Below are 19,440 nucleotides of genomic sequence, written 5' to 3' on the forward strand. Positions count from 1 at the left end.
TTCTATAACTGTTTATCAGTAAGTGATAAAGTGTTTAAGAAAAAAGTTTGATTTATTAGCTCACAAATCATCTGAAGAACATTTTGCAACCATTAGAATGTAAAGAATGGCTTGATTCAAAAAATTAACACAATTGTGTCGCAAAGTTCATCAGGCAAAATTTAAGTTTTTGTAAGGAAGAAAAATTTTTGGTATGTAGTTGTACTTCTGGTGCATCCGCAAGAGGTGGTTGATGTATGCAACCTAAGTTGCATAAGGGAGTAGAAGAGGTAAAAAAGCAAAAAGAAAAGAGCGTGCCGATTATAAAAGAAGTGCCAAATCTCTGGGGCGGTTTTTGTGTACTGTTTATGAAGTGTGAATATGTAAGTGAGAGATCCCCAGTCCAAATCTCTCTTCTTCTTTTTTAAATCTTTTATTGGAATTTACCCCTGCAACGGTTGTTGCAACAAGCAAACATGGTACCTGATAAAAAAAATAAAAGAAAATCATGAGTGGAGAAGGCAACCAGTGGTGTCACTCCAGTAACGTGCTCTCATGATAAGAGCAGATCACGAAGCCATCTTCTCTTCAATCTCCTTAGAGGATTACCTGGTAATATGGAGGAAGATAGGTGTTCTATGAGGGGGTTAGGATGAGCTGCTGTAGAGGAATGAAATTGGAGAAAACGAGTGTTAGCAAGATCTGTAAAGAAAGGGATTTTGAGGTCATTATGGATAGTGAGGTTAGGTACATAGAATGGAGCGTTAAGAAGTTTTAGAAGTATTTTTGACAGTAATGACTGGTGGCGTAGTGAGATGGAACGCTTAGTCGATGTCGTATGACCAAATAGGTCGCAGTAACAGTAGATATAAGAGTCTTTTGTTTCTCAAGTAGTCTGGCGAGAAGTTTGTAGAGTTGGTTAGTTTCTTATCTTTTCATTTTAGTATGGGGATTCCATGTCAACCGTTTGTCTAGGTGCAGTCCAAGGTAGCGTACTTTGTCCACACTTGGTATAGGACTTTGGTTCAAGATGATGGGAGGTAGGATTTTCCGTCTGAGAGTAAATACTATTAACTTGTGACTTCGTAACGTTAGTTTTGATTCTCCATTTGAAAAGCCAGTCCTGTAAGTGGTTGATGTGTGTTTGTAGAGCTGGTGCAGCGGTAAGAGGATGAGGATGAAGGTGGAGAGGATGGTATTTGGGTGTTAAGGTATGTCTGCTGTACATAAGGAGTAAAGAAGAGGACCTAGAACACTGCCCTGAGGAACACCAGCTCGAGCTAGATGGATATGAGTCTGCTGCTCATATCAGCTTTCAGAGTTGACTCTGAAATATCGGTCTTTTAGGTAGGATCCTGTATGCAATTTATTATTTGTTAGAAAACATTTTAATATAGCAACCTATGCATTCCTTTATCTAGACGATTACTTTTCTTTTAAAACTGATCTCTAAAAACTCATACTTTGTTCTTAACTTTTCATCAGCCAATTTTTTACTAATTTACGAATCATTTTGCAATCAAGTTTGTCTTCAATGCTAAAGTAAGTGCGACCGCGAAACAAGTTATCTTACGTTCACAGCTCAAGCAAATTTACACATCAATAACATTATCTTTCTCTTACATCCTAATGACTATCCTAACCTTGAAAAAGATAGCAAAATATTCACCGCACTGAAACTATTTGATGCTTTTAATCAATCCCGAACGTTCAATAACATTCAATTTTGTTCGGCATTTTTTACTATTTAATTCGCTTTAAAAAAACAAAAAACTTTAATTTCCAATTTTATTTTAACTTGTTCCATGCTCATAAGTAATTAATAAACCGTTTTCGAGCGTTTCTAGAATCCAGAAAACAGAAAAGTGGATCAAATTAATAAATATTTTATCCGAAATGTTCTATTTCAAATGGCTTATTGTAAACTTACTTTTCTGAAAGAGGTGTCAGACCTCATAAAAAACAAAAGAAAGAAATTACTAATTTACTTCTTGCTTTGGACAACAAAATAAGGTCAAACATTTTCCATGAAGCACTGTTACTGAGAAAATTTCCTTCCCTGTGAAAAAAACTTGAAAATCGACCTGATTTTAAAGTCAGCTGCGACCTAAGTTGGCTTCCTCAGTAAGATCTGAAAGAATTCTGCTTAGCAGAATCAACGGTCATAGTTAAATGTTTGCAGTATAATCAATGAACCTCAACACTTTTACCTACGATTTGCAGTTAACTCAGGTGACCAAAAAGAATCTCATATGCACGAAAACATACTGAAATGGTATTGTTGGAATACCTAGAAGGCAGTTTGATACAGTCTGGAATGCTGGTCTAGTTTTCAGAAACCTTACGTAAATTTTTCCCAATTTTCTTTCATACAGCCCAACTGAATCCCTGTGTCGCTGGAGATCCCTAGGGTTCCATTGTTATTCTGCTGTTACTCCTGAATGTTCAAAGATGTGACTTCAAAATAACCATATGTATATTGCAGTCTATTATACGAGTACATCAAGGAGAAATGCAGAATAATAGGGCTTTGACATCTTTTATGGGGACTCGTTTCTGCAGTAAATGAAAACCAATAATTAGTCCCAACAAATCCGGAAGCCGTACTATTTTCAGCAGCCAAGACGTACGTTACTAATACTTACGTTAGCTTCGAAGGAAGAGTGTCTTAGTAAATAATTTGCCAAATTTATTTTGTTCCATAAGACAACAACGCCAGTATGCCTATTTCTCACAATTTTCTAATTGACTTTAAACATTTTACTTTCTGTAACCCGTCGGAAGAGGTAGTATAGAAACAAATCGTACAAATTTTCGATTCGATTATAGCAAGGAATCGATGATGATTAATTGAATGGGTGAAATTCTGATGTTTTTTTTTAATTGACGTGAAAGATTTTACAAAATCGTTAACTACTTAGTTTTCGTTGAAAATGGTTTTATAAGGATTGATTAAAGAAGCGAACCACCGCGGCTGTGATAGACATTGGGAAAATAACATTTTTAATTATACTGTTTTACCACATCCATAATAGTACTGTGAAACATGTTGCTAGACTTCCATGATTGCTGAAAATTCGAAACAAAAATTTGGCAAGTGATAAGAGAAAATCGTTTCCATCAATTTGGTTTCTTGATGTACATAATATCGGAGCGTTAGATGTTATTTATTTATATTATTTAAACACAATAAATAAATTTAACATCGAGTGTTTTAGCTAGTGGTGGCGTAGGCGTTCACTCGAGCATTAAACTGGAACAATTTATTTATAGCTGGCAATCTATTAGCAAGACAAGGAAACAGTTCTTTATTGACAAGAGCCTCATAAATTACGTCATCATAAAAAGTATTACTGATTATTGACAACTTATACACAATAAAGTTTTATAAGAATTATTTTTACTTACCACTTTTGAACTGGGAACTTGTTTCACTTAGCACTAGGATAATATAAAATTCAAAAATATAAACATTTTTTGTACGAAATTAACATTTTAAACCTATGGGACTATTTACTTGTGCAGTGTAATTTTGTTGAAAATAAAGAAATAAAAAGTAAAATTTGTATCAGTTAAGTTGTAGAATTGACTTCTATAAGTACACTGAAAGAAGATATTGTCCCGTGCACGCGTACAACGCGGATAATGGAAGAGCTCCACTCCTGCAGTAAAGAGAAATGCGCATGTGAAGGGATGCTTAGGGCCAAACTTTTTTAAAGTATATATGGAATAAACATGACTGTACATACAATTATAATAATTGCTCTGATAATCCTGTTGTTAAGTTGTGAGGTTCTTCATTTCTACTGGCACAATTGACATTTATCTAAGGCTCCAACTAATAGAGAAACCCAGGCAAACGGTGCCCATTACTTTATGTATATGATCCCATGATCTTAATAATTTACTTACGTAATACTTCATTTTATTTTGCTTATGACCTATTCGACAATCCTTTATGGTTGGCGTTGTATTGTAAATATATTCAAGAGAAATCTTTTTTGTCACTGAAAGTGCTGATTATACTGGCATAAAATTTCTTCAACATTTAGTTTAATATTGAAATACAAGTGTACCAAAGCCGTAGTATGAGTTCATATGCATCAGCTTCAGGGTAAGTAAAGTAATGCCAATTTTCCCCGGCGGGCTTTACTTCGAACTATCAAATTAATAATATAATTATTTCTCACTTAACCCATTACATAAAATCCAAGGTCTAGACCGAGGAATTGAACCTAGTATCACAACACATCTTAGCTTTGCATGCCTCGCCTCTACCCGCTCAGCTAACGTGGTGCCTACAAAGAAAAATAATGTTTATAACAATATCAAGGAAATATAAAAGGAAAAAAATGTAACTATTACAAAAAGTAATAAATTAATTTACATATAAGTATGTATAATATGAATTACATTTTACAAAACAGATACATCAATTAAATTTGTGAACATAAAACTATTTAAATAATAATTATGATCATGATTTCAATTAAATATATATATTAAATATCGCATATGTGAAAATTATGGTTACATTCTATAAATAAAGTAGCATTAAATTTGTGAATATTATAACCATTAAAACATCTCTTAGGAAAAATAAATTGATCAATTTAGGTCTATAAAGAGGATTCTGAAACACTTGTTTGGAGAGCGATGCCAGATAATATCAAGGATTTCATCCAACACATCTCGCCTATTTTTTTGTTTGTCACTCCGAATGGTTTTGGTTTTTCATCTAACTTCAGAGTTAATCCACAGGTTTGTTTACAAAAAGTGACTTCCACTGATTTTCTCTAGCTGAATCTCACCGAATAGATAACAAATATTCATACTGTTAAACTTAAAATCGTTGAAGTCGATTAAATTATAAATCTGCTTGTTCTTTCCTGTAGTAACTGTAGACAACTAAGATGAAATAGGATGAGATCACTGAAACAGAATATTTAATATGAGCTGGCAAATTATGAAGAAATTGGTCATATCAGAACTTTCACCATTCAAAAAAATAGAAGCAATTGAAACATTTAACCTTTAAAAAAATATTTTCCATCGCGGGAACATTGCCAGTTAAAACAAACGGTCGGATGCTCCAATGAAAAGTAGTAATTAAAGGTGGAATTTTTAATTAAGTTTCTCCTTAAGGAATTGAAAATAAATATCTATTTACCTCCAACTCGTAGATTCTTTTTCACTTGCTTTTGCAGAAGAAATTATCGAAAACAAATTTTTTAAATCCATTTTAAGGGTATTTTAAAAATCGCAATCCCTAGATTCGAAGGCATTTATTTTTAAACAAATATATCCATCTTATTTATCGTTAGAGGGTTGGTTGGTAATGTTAGTGCGGAGTCAACTAAAAGTCAACTAGGAAACTTCAAACTAAATTTTAAATCAAACTTGAAAATTTTGGTTAAAATCCGGGCGACATCTACGTATTTAGAAATTTTCAAAACTTCTCTCGTTGCCTCTAATAATATTTAATTTAATTAAAAGTTTCACCTTTTTGCAATTTTTTTTTTCACACACACAATTTTCTTAAAATCACTTGTTCGAACTCAGTACACATCAGAACCAATATTTGGTGAAAACTATATCGACATTTAACTAGATCAACAAATTTACTGGATAAAAGGAAAATTTAGAAATTCAGCCAGCTTAGTTTCCAATTAAGTACAAGTGAGTCATAAAGTTCCTCAATTTTTGTAAAACCTATAGAGTTACCTACAGAATATAGAAATTTACTGTTACTAATTTTCTTTCGATTTTTAGTCCGATCTTTCTATACAGCATTATTATTTAATTCGCCTTTTTTTTAATCTGATGTCTGTTACTTTAAATGTCCACTTTCTTGATTAAACTTAAGCTTTTATTCCGAGTCCTGAATTTCTTCTTCAGGTGTGATTCTTCCACTTTAGGAATATTTAATGCCCTTCTTCTGCGAGCTTACTCTGAATAACTAATAATTTCAATTTTTCTGAATAACTTCATTAATAGTTTTGAGTTATCTCTTTCTTCTTTTGATCGCCGTACATATTTGAAAGACTGGTATTCATAAACATATTGTTCATCACTTCAATTTTCTTCCCTTCTAATTTAAACTTTATATAATTCTTTAAATTCCCTGAAAAAATAGTTTCGAAAACAAAATATCCAATCGCTCTGTACTTTCTTTCAACCAGTTTAATTCTCTTCTAAAATTTTGTTGATATCTCCGACTATAGTCCGACTATAGTCCTTGATAGCTATCAAGGACAAATTTGAGAGATTCTACTCAAGATTTTAAGAGATCCCAGTACAAGGAAATTTGTTAGAAAATTATGTGAGTACAGAATATATCCTTAAACACTAACTCAAGCAATGTGTCTAATATGTCTGCAAGATTAGTAGAAAGTTGACCCAACTGGCTCGTAAACTGATTTCTGAAAACCAACTGATTTCGACTAGATCTGTGGTGGCCACCACAGATTTAGTTAAATTGTTCAATTTTAAAGGCACATTTTTCACTTAAAAACGTGAATTTCGATACTTTAAAAAAAAACAAAAGTAAAATATATTTACGTTAATCTGAAAAAAACAAACAAACACATACTGAATGTTACAATCAACCCGATAACTTGTCCTCCAACAACAGCACCTCTATTTTCTGTTACTCCTTGTAGTTCCAGTATTATCCTTGTTATATATAATACAAGATTAATGACAAGGACTATGATACTCATAAACACCCACAGTCTGACATAACTCATATTTTCCTGAAAAAAAAAGAAAATAAAATAAAATGAAGCATATCAGATCAAAAATAAGTTGACTCATTGTTTGCTTATGGAGTCCTTTCACTGAGATAAGAGAAGCTGCGAATAATTCATTCTTAATATTCGTTTCATCCTACTAAAATCCGCTGCACAATTCCTAACTTAAGCAATCCACCAAAGGCGTTTTAAAGAGAAGATCCGGCAAAAAATAATTACATTTATTCACCAGCGTTAAAGTGCTACTTCCCAAGTTGTATAGTATTAACGGAATACTTTGAACTCGGATTATTAATCGTGAGGCGAAATTAAGTAAATTATCACAAATTCTAAGCTGAAGACAATATATATAGTATTTGCTTATAAATATTAACGTTTAAGTAAATATAGAAATAAGAATATATTTTTATATTACTATTGGAATACTTACCATATAGATGCTGACAATAAGAAATATTCCCAAAATAATGGTAATGCAAGATGAAACAAGAGAAACCGCTTCTACAGCTGAACCTGCAACAAAATTTACAATGAATTAATTCTTATAGAATACATAACTCATTTCAATCACTTAATTTTCTTATTAAAACTCTGTCTCATCATTGTCCTATCTGCGATTAATTAGCAATTTTTTTTATTTTTACACTTCTCACACATACATACGCGCTCAAACATACATATATGATTTAATCGATTGATAGAATCATATTTATCAATGGGAGTTTAAATTTAACAATATAATTTAACTTTGTCACCTAAATATCTGAACGATTTCAGTTAGCAAAAGTGAAACTGGTTGACTAAGGGAGATTAAGTTAAGAGAGATAATGCTGGTAAGATCAGAAAGTTGTGGACACTACGAAAAAAAATGGAAATAGAGAACTATAATATAATAATAATAATAATAATAATAATAATAATAATAAGTGTTTATTTAATTTCAATTATATACATAAATTACATTACAGAAATAAAAATAATAATAACACTCAAGTGCATGGAGCGTACTCCGTCCGCGGAGTTGAGTTTCGTTTATATACAATACAACATAAATACAACACATTTTGGAAAAAAAATAAAATAATCCACTATTGAGTAAAAAATTAACTAAATAAAACATTTTAATCACAATTAAATTCATTAATTATTAATCTTCTATAATGTAAGGCCTCTTTTAAGTAATTGCATAAATTATTCCAATTCCAACCGTTTAATATTACATACAAATCATTTTCAGTAAGGTTTTTTTTATTAAAATACTTTAAACGGTATGGAGTTAAAATAGGACATACGGAAACAAAGTGTACTATATCCTCCACTTGATTAAGGTTGCACAGTGTACATAAATGGATGGTATCAGGTTTAAAAGGTCGATAGTTTAAACACAATGTCTCCGTTCTGGCTTTTAATATCAATTCTATGTCGCCGAATTGCCTGTTTGAAAAATAATCTGGATAGTAAGTCAATTTTGGATAGACTTTATGGTGGATACCATTTCTTGCTTTTGACTGTGCAGTTATCATTTCCTCTATCCCTAATTTACTCATTATTGCATTTAATTTTCCTTCCCAAGCAATCACAGAATTATTATTAAGTTTTATAAAAGGTATGTCAAAACGAGTACATAAATTTTTCAGTGTTTCATACCATAACGTATTTCTCGTAATAACTATCTCAGCTATCATTTTAGGCAACCTTCCCTCTGGTAATTTCATTATCTTTATTAAATATTTAAAATGTAATTGCAAAGTGTAAGCATACATACTACAAAGATTTAATTCTAAATTTAATACATAATTAGCAGTATTAGGAGGGAGGTGAAATAACTTTTTGACAAAAAATCTTTGAAGCCTTTCTGAATGTTCATATTTTTTATAGCCCCACACCTGTGCCGCATAACATAATACATCGCGAAGTTGCATAAAATAATTTGTATTTACAATCTAGTGGAACTAGGCCAAATTTAGCTACACCTAATTTTTCTTTTAAATGTGGAACGAAGGAAAGTGAAGGCGTTAACTGAACTCCTAAGTATTTATATTTTTTAACGATTTCTATTTCTTGACCTTCAAAAAACCACCGTTCATTCTTTGCTAATCTTCCGCCTTTCTTTCTGCAAATTAAAATTTTTGATTTTTCCAAATTCACACATAAACCACAATCTTGGCAGTAACTACTTAATGAATTAATCATTTGCTGTAAAATCTCCGGCTTGTCGGCAATATCATCCGCATACAGTAGTATACGAATGTTGAGATCTCCTAAAAGCACTCCACCTCCCAGAAAGTCAGGCAAATCATTTATATAAATTGAAAAGAGTGTTGGGGAGAGGAGACAACCTTGTTTAACACCTGAAAGGGTAGAGAAAAAATCCGAGACACCTTGTTCACCCCACACCGCTGCACGAGTGCCATCATATAAATTTCTTATTATTCCAATAAATTTATAAGATAAACCTATCATCGCTAATTTATAAAATAACAAAGGTCTAGGTATAGAATCAAAAGCAGATTTGAAATCAATAAAAAATAGATAGACCTTTTTTGCACTTTTTTCTTCCAATTTTAACTCTGTCACATTTACCAGACTAAAAATATTGTCTATAGTTGAATATGTTTTTCTAAACCCTGCTTGGAATTCAGAAATAATTTGATGCTTAAGAAGCCAATTAGTTAGTCGATTCAACAATAAACCGGTAAAAAGCTTAGCTTCAACGTCAATAAAAGAGATACCCCTGTAGTTTGACACTAGACTTGAATCTCCTTTTTTATGTAAAGGGAATATCATGGCATCTTTAAAATTTGGAGGAATTTTCCCTGAATCGTAAATTTTATTAAACGTACCCACAAGCCTTTTCAGAAAATTTTCAGACGCGTTCTTGAAAAATTCGTACGGTATTCTGTTTATGCCAGGTGCCTTCCCATTTTTTGCTTTATTCAAGACTAAATGTAATTCTGGGATTGTAAAATCTCCATCTAGATCAACATCAGTTAAATATGGTTCTGCATAAAGTACAGCGGGCGCGGTTACTATAGGATTGTATAAATTTTGAAAAAAGATTTTAAATTGATCCAAATCTATATTAATATTATATAAATGATTTTGTTTTTTAAATATTTTGACTGCATCCCAATATTGTTTAGAGTCTTTAATGTTTTCAAATTTTTCTGTTATAGAATTATAGTAATCCAGCTGTTTAAATTTACACAATTTTTTATAATTATTTTGACTAACTAAATACATTCTTTTTATTGCAATACTATTAGTTTTCCGGAATACCTTAAGCAAACGGAACAATTTTTTTCTTTCTTCAAAACAATTCCAGTCATACCAATCCTGTTTTTTACACAAAGGCTTATGAGAAGTATTATTTGTTACGAAAGCCGCTCTCTTAATACAATCCAAAAGTGTAATTATTGATTCCTGCGAGTCCCCATCTAAATCGACAGTTTTATTTAACTCCTTATCCAACCTCTCCTTATATTTTAAGTTATCATTTTGAGTCCAAATTAATTTAGGCAGAAGAGGAATAGTTGCTAATTCATTTACAGATTTATTGTATAGATTAATTTTGAGAGTAATAGGGCAGTGATCAGAATATACCTCGTCCAAAACTACAAAATTTTCAATTAAAGGCAAAATTGAGAAACTGACACAACATAGATCGTTTACGGACGAACCCATGGCTCCTAGAAAGGTTAATTCTCCCTCCCCATCACCCTCTGTCCTTCCATTCAAAACTGTTAGATCCATATCCTCACAAAATTCTAACCATTTTCTTCCTTTTCTATTTAAAATTTTATCTTTTGATCTCCGCACTCTATTTACGTTATTATTACAACAATTTAATTCGGATTGTATTACCTGAGCATCCGCTATCCGTACATTGCAATCACCCATTACAATGCAACTACTATCCAATTGAAAATCACAAAATAAATTTTTCAAATTTTCAAAATCAGTTGACCAATCGTTGCAATTAATGTAGACTGGGATTACAATAGTATTTATTTCATTTTGTTCTATTTTAATTACTGTACAATTAATACTATTATTATTTAAGTGCATAAAACTACATATTTTTGCAATATTATTTGACCTTTTAAACCCATATATAGAACCGCCTTTTGCTCTACCATAAATAGTTTGCCTTACTGCTGGAATAACATGTATGTGAAAATCTTTAAAATAGTACTCATACCTAGCTATATCATTTTCTTCTAGAAAGGTTTCATATAACAAAATTATATCATAACTTCTAAGTAAATTAAAGAACAAAAAAAGATCTGCTTTACTTTTCAGACCCGCTATATTGTACGCCATAATTGTTATAAAATTGTTACCTAGTTCAGAATTATTTTCATTTCGCCAGTTCGGCTCCCTTAGTTGATGTTGAGGCTTTAGATTCCTGGATTCGACGAAAAAGCGTCCGTTTTCCTGGTGATTCCTCTGCCTTTCTTTTCTTTTGCTTTGACCTCCGCTTAACTAATTTTCCTTCAGTTAACCAATTTCTTAGCGTTCCATCAGATAAATTTTCCAGTCCTGTACTTGCTGAATCATCTGCTAACTCACTTCCTGATGAGAGACTGACATCTTCTCCGTACTTATTGACGAGCTCATTCAGATTCCATACCTTACCCTCAATAACTAACTTATTATACTTCATGTATGGTCGTTTGTTTTGTTTTCTGGCCGCCTTCCAAAACGGATAAAGCTTTTTTCTTTCATCTCTCACATCCATAGGGAAGTCTTCAGAAATGACTAGGTTTGTCCCTCTCAGATTTTTAACAGCCCTCAATACTGCGAATTTACTTCGTAAAGCCAGAAAAGTAATTAAAACAGGTCTTTTCCCCTGATTCTTACCTATTCTCCTAATCACATCAATATCATTCAAAGTAACAGTAGTTTTCAAAACGTCACGAAAAACTGATTCTATTTCGTTTTCCAATTCATGAACTTTTTCATTACTTTTTTCAGGGAAATTAAATAAAAGTAAATTTTTCCTTCTATAACCATCTTCGTAGCTTTTAAACCGCTTCTGTAACTCTATAATTTTATCAGTATTTTGCTGTAAATTTTCCATAAATTTATTTATTTTATCGTCGGTATCTTTTATTTTATTCACAATTTCCTCATTTTTCCTTAAAAACTCATTATGAAATTGCTTAATTGATTCCATTAAATCATTTATATTAACAGGTTTTTCCGAACCCTTTTCCATATTAATTAGATGTACTAGCAGACGGACAGATAAATTTAAAATGAACAGCCAACGAACAGATACGTACAGTGACCTTGAAACAGTCCCCACTTTTTAAACTGTCTTATTTACTATCTAACTAAAGTCCACTACAGTCAATCTGTACTTACTATTTTTCTATGAATTAATAAACGAATTTTCTATTAATTTTTCCGCTATTTTCACACAATTTCACAAATAATTAACACTTTTTGTAGAGCATAATTTTATACAAAAAGTAGACACAAAATTTCTATAAAAAACACAGTTCAAACACCCAAATTTTTAAATAAACGAGACTGAATAAAAACAGCACCTTCCAGGTCAAAAGCTAGAACTCAACTCTCTAGAGAACTATGCGTTTTATGGAAAGCCTGAGGAAAGTGTAAAATGGATTGTTAATTGGATTGGGATGGAGAAATAAAAAAAGTGGAGATAGTGTGACAAGCTCGCGTAGAACTAAAATGAGAATCATATTTCCACATGATTTAGATGAATAAATATTAACGGAATACTTTGAACTCGGATTATTAATCGTGAGGCGAAATTAAATAAATTATCACAAATTCTAAGCTGAAGACAATATATATAGTATTTACTTATAAATATTACCGTTTAAGTAAATATAGAAATAAGAATATATTTTTATATTACTATTGGAATACTATAGGTTTGATCCTATAATAATTACCGCTTGAGTATGTGCTATGAGTGTGAGTGGTGAATTTAGAGGTATTACACAACAAACACCTTGCGTTCTATTGTGTGGTACATTTGAAAGAGCTGATTGATGGATTATTCCATTTATGAAATTATTTAATTAATCTTCACTGAATCAAATGTAAGTATTAAACGTGCTAAGGCCGGCACACCTATTAATTTACTAAATAACAGAGTGAATGAAGATACTAAGAGTACACATTTCTGTCAAGCAGTGATTCATTGCGAATTCCAACTTTCAAAACAAATTTGCTGCAATGATCACTTTTTTTTTTAATTTATGTCTAATATTAATACTCTTATTAATAGTATATTAAAAGCTCTACCTGCATTGCCTATATTAACATACTTCTTCGTCTCGTCATTAAAAGATAGGGCACCGATTATCACTCCGATTATGCCAAAGATCTGTAACGATTAGTTATTTTGTTTAAAGATTTCTGCAGACATATCTATCATTAATGTTTCTATAAAAAATGAACAAAATATAGAAATTATTCTGTTGTTTTGAAATACTTGTCATGTTCAACTTCTTATTTGTATCTTATGCTACAAATTATGAATGAAAAAAGATCTTTAAAGCTTTATTGAAATAAAAAGTATTGATGAAATTGACTATAGAGGAAAACTAAGAGTAATTATCCGGTTTCTTTTATCTAGTATTTTATTTATTTATTTTTTAAAGTTGAGCACCAATTATAGCATGAGTTACCGTTTCAAGCCAGCCTATGATCTTAGATCCCGTTTCAGTGGTAAAACAGCAACAGCAGGTTTTTAATTGTGGTATTCCTGGCATTTTCTTTCCAAACCTACAACAACCATCAGCTGATATCAGGCAAGTTATGGTAAATTGAATGCATTAACACTACAATTGATTGTAAAAATGGAAACAATTTTATGTTATTAAGTTGATAATTTGAAACTAGAGCTACATGGAGTTGAAGCTTATTCTTTATCCCCATCGCTATTTTCATTACCATTAACCTAACTTCAAATGAACGGCTCGGTTATTTAATCTGCTCACTAAAAAAATGGATAATTTCACTCACTATTTCCACAGTAAAGCAAAATGGGAATGAAAATAACAGACCTATAAAAGGTAATCGACGCTGCAAATGGCGTGCTGATCGAATGCAACATTCTCATTCACTTTACAACAGTCACTTAAAATAAATTCTAACAGAAAATCTTCTACTTCCATGAAGTTCACTTATCTCATCCCAGTCGGAGCCACGCAGGAATGGATTATTCTTGGACCTGTTTATTCATTACTACCATTAATTGCACGCCTAAAAACGAAAAAGTAAACCTTACTTTTTACGCGGTTGACTTTACAATAAATAATAATAGCTTCAGTAGTTAGCACACATACGTACATACCTGTATAAATCGTAAGTTCATAAAGAAAACACAAAACCTTCACGATCATACACAACTACTCACACATTCTTACATTTAAGCAGAAACATTCATATGCGCATGCATTTTTATTCCCATACATAAAATTACTTATGTACATATATAAGATATATAAATATATAAGTGCCAACGTCTATTATTATTATTCTGCTTAAATATACAAAATGAATTTGTATTATTTTTTAGTAAAGTAATCGCCTAGTTTATCAGGCGAGGCTTAACGCCCATCAACCTATTAGGTGTCGTGGACGGGGGCGGAAGCTCATACTTTAAACAATTGTTTACTATAAACAATTTTTTCGAACAAATAAGAAGTAGTCGTGCAAAAAACACTCGACCACTAGAGCAACACCGCCCTCTTTTAGAGACTGTAAACTATTAATATTTAGGATTAAACTAGCGAAAATTCGGTCAAAATTTAGTTATTTTGAAACCTCGCTAGTTTAATCCTAAATATTCTGTCTATATCCTTTCAATTAATTTCACAAATTCTGGATGCAGTTCCTTCGAAAAAAAGTCAGCAGCTGGCCAAGCGACTGCAAGAAGCGAGATTTTCCTGCGACCTATTTGGTTCTAGTAGAGTACAGCTTATGTTCTACAGATTTTTGGGTAACCCTGCTGCAATTTCATCACCTATTCTGAATAAGGCAGAACCTTTTAAAGTATTCTCTGAAGTGACTATATGGCGTACACAGCATTCAAAAACGAATAATCGTAGGAATTTCTAATGTAATTATCTGGTTTAGGTTTAGGTAAGTATAAATTAATAACTCAATTACAACATAAATTTTATAGCTCATACATTGTTCTGAAAATTGGTTAAAATGGTCTCTCACTCTCTCTGTGTATTTGTGAAGCAAAGAACAATAGCAGAAAGTGTAAATTTGGTATTTCTCTTCGTTCCACTGAGAGACACAACAATTAGGTTTTGATCAGAATTAGTCAAGCCTGATGAGTTTTGCTTAAAAAGACTGAAGTGCTCACTCGGAGACCTTGAAATGCCGCTTTAGGTCTGTTATAAAAAGAATAAAGTAAATTATAATAAAGAATAAATATATAGAGTTTTACATCCAAAGAAGAGTGTCCTTGATGTTTTTGGTTATAATTGCATCTTTGATCTTGATATAGTGATAATTTTGAGTCCCACGGATTCTTTTATGATTCTAAGGTTTTGTTAATTAAGTTGGTGGCATATTGATATTTGTTTTTCTAACTGATCGGTTAGGAACGAAACCTGGTGTGAACTCTCCTATGCAAGGCTGAGTTGTCCTGTGACGAATTAATTTGTTTTTTAACCGGAAAGGGTGAATGGAACCCATTGTTTTCATTTCCTCAAACCGCTTTCACAACCAGAGCTTTCCTAATTGTAAAGTAATAATCAATATGGAATTTGATATTTACAAAGAGAAATTTATGTTTCACAAATTGGCCTTTTATCATTCATATAATAATAATAATAATAATACTGTATTTATGAGGGAAGGGATTAGCTATGAGGTTAGCATACTGGACTCCCACGCGGAGGTCCCGGGTTCGAATCCAGCAGCTGACCCTTAGATTTTCTCTTCCTAGGAGCTTCTTACAGCTCACTGTCCGGTGATGGACAGTGTTGTCTGTAACGAGAGAACACTGTCCGGAGGCCGGCAGTGCACTGGAAAAAGCTCCGGGCGCTAATGACCTCAGCTGTTGATGCGCAAAAAAAAAAAAAAAAAAAAAATACTGTATTTATGCATATTACATATTACAGGGAGTCAGCTTCGTACATCATTACAAATAAAAGAAATAAATGAAATAGAGAATAATTAGTTAAATAGTAAACTCCTTTTGAAAACAAAATAATTAAAAATAAGAGAGTAAATAAATAAGTAGCTCCATAAAAATTAAACTAAACATTTTGAGAAAATATAAATAAAGTAAAATAAAATAAATTAAAATAAATTCAACGCAAAATCCCTTCTTTTAATATCAGCCAGCATAAAGAACGCCATAGATTTCAGTTTGTTCAAATCATTAATCATTAATAAATTTACTGAATTTTCTTCCTCGCTGATATTTTTATCAATGTATGTTTGTAGGAATTGGTCTCTAGATAATTTATAATACGGGCATCTAAAAAGTACATGTGAAAGGGACTCATATTCATTACAATTAAGTACACATTTCACATTTTTCCTCCGCATTAATTATGTGAGACTTCCCATCAATATACAATCTTACAAGGGTTTTATTAGACAATCTTAATTGGGCGACAATTCTAATATATTTGAGATTGCAATTGTATTTAAGGTATTGTTCTCCACCAATAAATGAAGCCATCAGTCTGTAACTGTTATTATATCTCGAATTAAGGATCCTTTCTATGTCTTTACTTTGTAAGTGATTAGCCCATTTGCTTAGAATGTCATCACAGTTATCGGCAATAGTTTTACAATCATAAGTCGTATCTAAAATTGAGGGACATCCCACACACGTTAAGATTTCATTTAAATACGACAACCAATTTTTTGTTTTACAATTAAACTGTGATTTTTTCAGATAATTAAACAAAGCATCATAACATTGCCTGGGCAAATAATAATTTTTGTTTCTCTTTACGTTTACTTCCAACCCATTAGCGCGAGTATACTCGTGATGAGCGTTTAAGTTTGTTTGCAGCTCTATTGGTGTATCGGCGAGGAAAATCAGATCGTCGGCGTAAAGTAAACAATGGATCCCAAACTTGTTATTTACGGTGGACACTTCTCGGCAATTATTCTCTTTAAGAAAACTGTCTAAATTGTCAATAAAAATTGAAAACAATTTTGGCGATAAAACATCCCCTTGGAGAACCCCTCGGTTTATTTTTATTGGATCTGAGAAGTGGTTGTTTATTTCGTTAGAGACCTTAGCTTTACTGTATAAATTTCCAGAATTTTTATAACTTTCCTACTGATGCCGAATTCATATTATTTGTTCCAGAGTAAAGTATGGTTAATCGTATCAAAAGCTTTCTTGAAGTCAACAATCGCGCAATAAATTTACCTCTTTTTTCCGAAGATATAAATTAATAATAGAATGAAGAATAAAAATGTTATCCAGGCACCCTCTACCGTTTCTACAACCGCTTTGCACTTCTGCAGAGGATTACAATATTCACTCCAATTAGAGATTCTGTTGTGTAAAATTTGTGTGAATAGAATTTAGAAGTGAATTGCCTCGGTAATTCTCTGGAAGTGGGGGGGTCGTCTTTCTTAAAAATGAATAACATGTTTGTGCTGCTCCACGAAGATGGTGTTTCCTCTTTTTACAAAACTAGATTAAACAATTTTAAAACAAAATTTAACCCTACTTCAGAAAGATACTTCAATAATTCATTCTGTATAAGATCTGGCCCCGAGGATTTATTTAATTTCATTTTTTTAACAGCCCTTAGTAATTCATTTTTAGTGAAATCAACATCAATGAATGGATGAGTTACGTCAATTATATGGAAACTACTCGTATAATTACTATGATTTTAGCGTTTATTAATTTTAAATACGAAGTCCAGTTCCCCAAATCTATCAGATTTATATTTGTTTTGAACTGTGGACCGAAATTGTCTGGAGTTTCGTACTGCGATAAGTTTGTTAATAATAAGTTCAAAATACAGTTCTTCTTTTAGTAAAGTACGTTTATATTCTCTTATAGCTGCAAGAAATTTTTGTCTATATATAATATTCTTAAAAATTTTAAAAACTTTATGCATTGGATTTTTTAGATGTTTACAGTTCTGATTGTACCACGAGTCCTTTCTATTTAGAAAAACTATTAAAATAAATTTTCTTTTTGCTTAACAGTCCACTTGCTGAGGAAATGAGCGCATTTTTTAAAAATCCATTCAGTAGGTCCAATTGATATTCAGTTACTATAAACGGTGGCAAATTATTTAAAAATAATTATTGTCGCTGTTTCAAGTTAGTTTAGTTGTAAACAAAGGTTGTTCATGTTTCCATGTTTGAAACGGGCTCAGTTGTGGGCTAACTGTAAGTATAGAGCACGGTAAATGATCTGAAATTACAATATCATATTTTCAATTAGCGACAGTCCACTTACGTTACTCCAGATCAGATCGATAACGCAATTCCCTAAGGCACCTAAGAATGTAAATTTACCCTTTTTGTCTCTCTTACTTCATCCATTAATTAAACATAAATTATAATTTTCCAAAAGCTTAACCAATTTTAAACCTTTATTACTTTCCATAGAGTCCATTGAAACCCTATTTGAATAGAGATAGATATTTTCAAAAATTTCAGGAAACCCGTAGTTTAAATCAGTCACACGTCAATTAAAACTGAAAGAGTAGTAAATTCCAAAATCAATCTGTCTACAAGAAAACCGCGCACGGTACAGTTCGTTTATTTCCGGACTGATTTTGTCTTAAATTTGTGGCCAGCGCTGAATGATTTTGTTACCCATTTTTGATATTTTTTAATTTTCATTACGTTATTCTTTAATTTCATCGTATTAATAAAAAAAAAAGACATTAATAAATGAAAGTGAAAAAAAGTTCCATGAGTTCATTTTGCGAACGCTACCTTGAATACATTTTTTTGGAGAAGAGAGAAAAAAATAATTTATCACTTAAAAGTTTCATTAAATGCAAAAATAATAAAATTTGATAATTATGTTACAGAAATGTGAAACTATCTAACCAACAGATGAAAAATTCTTTACATTTTTGTTTACTTTGGTACATTTACGGCCTTGGTTGAAAGTAACATTCTCACAAAAAATATATGGTGACCTTTCTTCAGACCATTTACGCCCTGAGATTTTCTTCGGTGCTTCCTGGATTACTGACCAGCATCAGACAGTAAGGTGAAAGCGACTCCAGAATAGGGAAACCTAACCGGCGAATATGGAAATTCAAAGCACTTACCACTGAGCTAACCTCTCCAGTTGTTATTTTAACTTCTACTTCTCTCATTATTTTGGGCATTTTATTTTCCATTGACTTGTATAAATCAAATAACTTTAATGTTATAAAACCTTAATAAAACAACTCTGAAGGTAAAAAGTTCCTGTATGTTATGAAAAATAGTAAAGAATAAAACAATAAAAATTTTAATTATTGGCATAAATTAATATGAATGATTTTTTTCCTAGTTTATAGTAACTCGTTTTCGACAAGGTATAATGCGAATTTAAAAAACTTCGATTAATTTTGGTCTTGCCAATTCTAAATTAACCTAACTTTACATTTGTGAGCATCTTATGGTCATAGATATTTTTAATTTAAAAAAGTTTATAAAGTATTCGATTTTCAAGGCTTTACATGGGTTAAATTGTGATAAGTTAAATGATTTA

General features: G+C 31.6%; 1 protein-coding gene and 1 long non-coding RNA gene across 21 annotated transcripts in view; one reads left to right on the forward strand and one right to left on the reverse strand.

Annotated features, from left to right (window-relative positions):
* Positions 1-19,440, reverse strand: part of LOC141447700 (uncharacterized) — a 29,641-nt gene that overhangs the window by 8,142 nt on the left and 2,059 nt on the right. Inside the window, exons 1-7 of one of the 20 annotated variants that reach the window (XM_074115533.1) lie at positions 13,781-14,030; positions 13,403-13,499; positions 13,017-13,098; positions 7,162-7,244; positions 6,572-6,734; positions 4,393-4,911; positions 4,182-4,277 (exon numbers count right to left, since the gene is read on the reverse strand). In XM_074115533.1, coding sequence (XP_073971634.1) covers positions 4,847-4,911; positions 6,572-6,734; positions 7,162-7,244; positions 13,017-13,098; positions 13,403-13,499; positions 13,781-13,836 — 546 coding nt within the window. In that variant the 5' untranslated portion in view covers positions 13,837-14,030 and the 3' untranslated portion in view covers positions 4,182-4,277; positions 4,393-4,846. Of the gene's footprint in view, positions 1-1,909; positions 2,200-2,624; positions 3,324-3,891; positions 4,278-4,366; positions 4,912-6,571; positions 6,735-7,161; positions 7,245-13,016; positions 13,099-13,402; positions 13,500-13,780; positions 14,044-14,911; positions 15,122-19,440 lie in introns of those variants that run through there. The other 19 variants (XM_074115517.1, XM_074115525.1, XM_074115500.1 and 16 more) reach the window with 19 other exon arrangements.
* Positions 12,678-19,262, forward strand: LOC141447905 (uncharacterized). Its single transcript, XR_012454664.1, has 4 exons — positions 12,678-12,811; positions 13,376-13,535; positions 14,611-14,861; positions 18,767-19,262. It is a non-coding gene; the product is annotated as an uncharacterized lncRNA (long non-coding RNA).

This window comes from Rhodnius prolixus, unplaced genomic scaffold (assembly GCF_049639745.1).
Source record: "Rhodnius prolixus isolate KJV_2025 unplaced genomic scaffold, Rpr scaffold_1, whole genome shotgun sequence".
Classification (NCBI taxonomy): Eukaryota; Metazoa; Arthropoda; class Insecta; order Hemiptera; family Reduviidae; genus Rhodnius; species Rhodnius prolixus.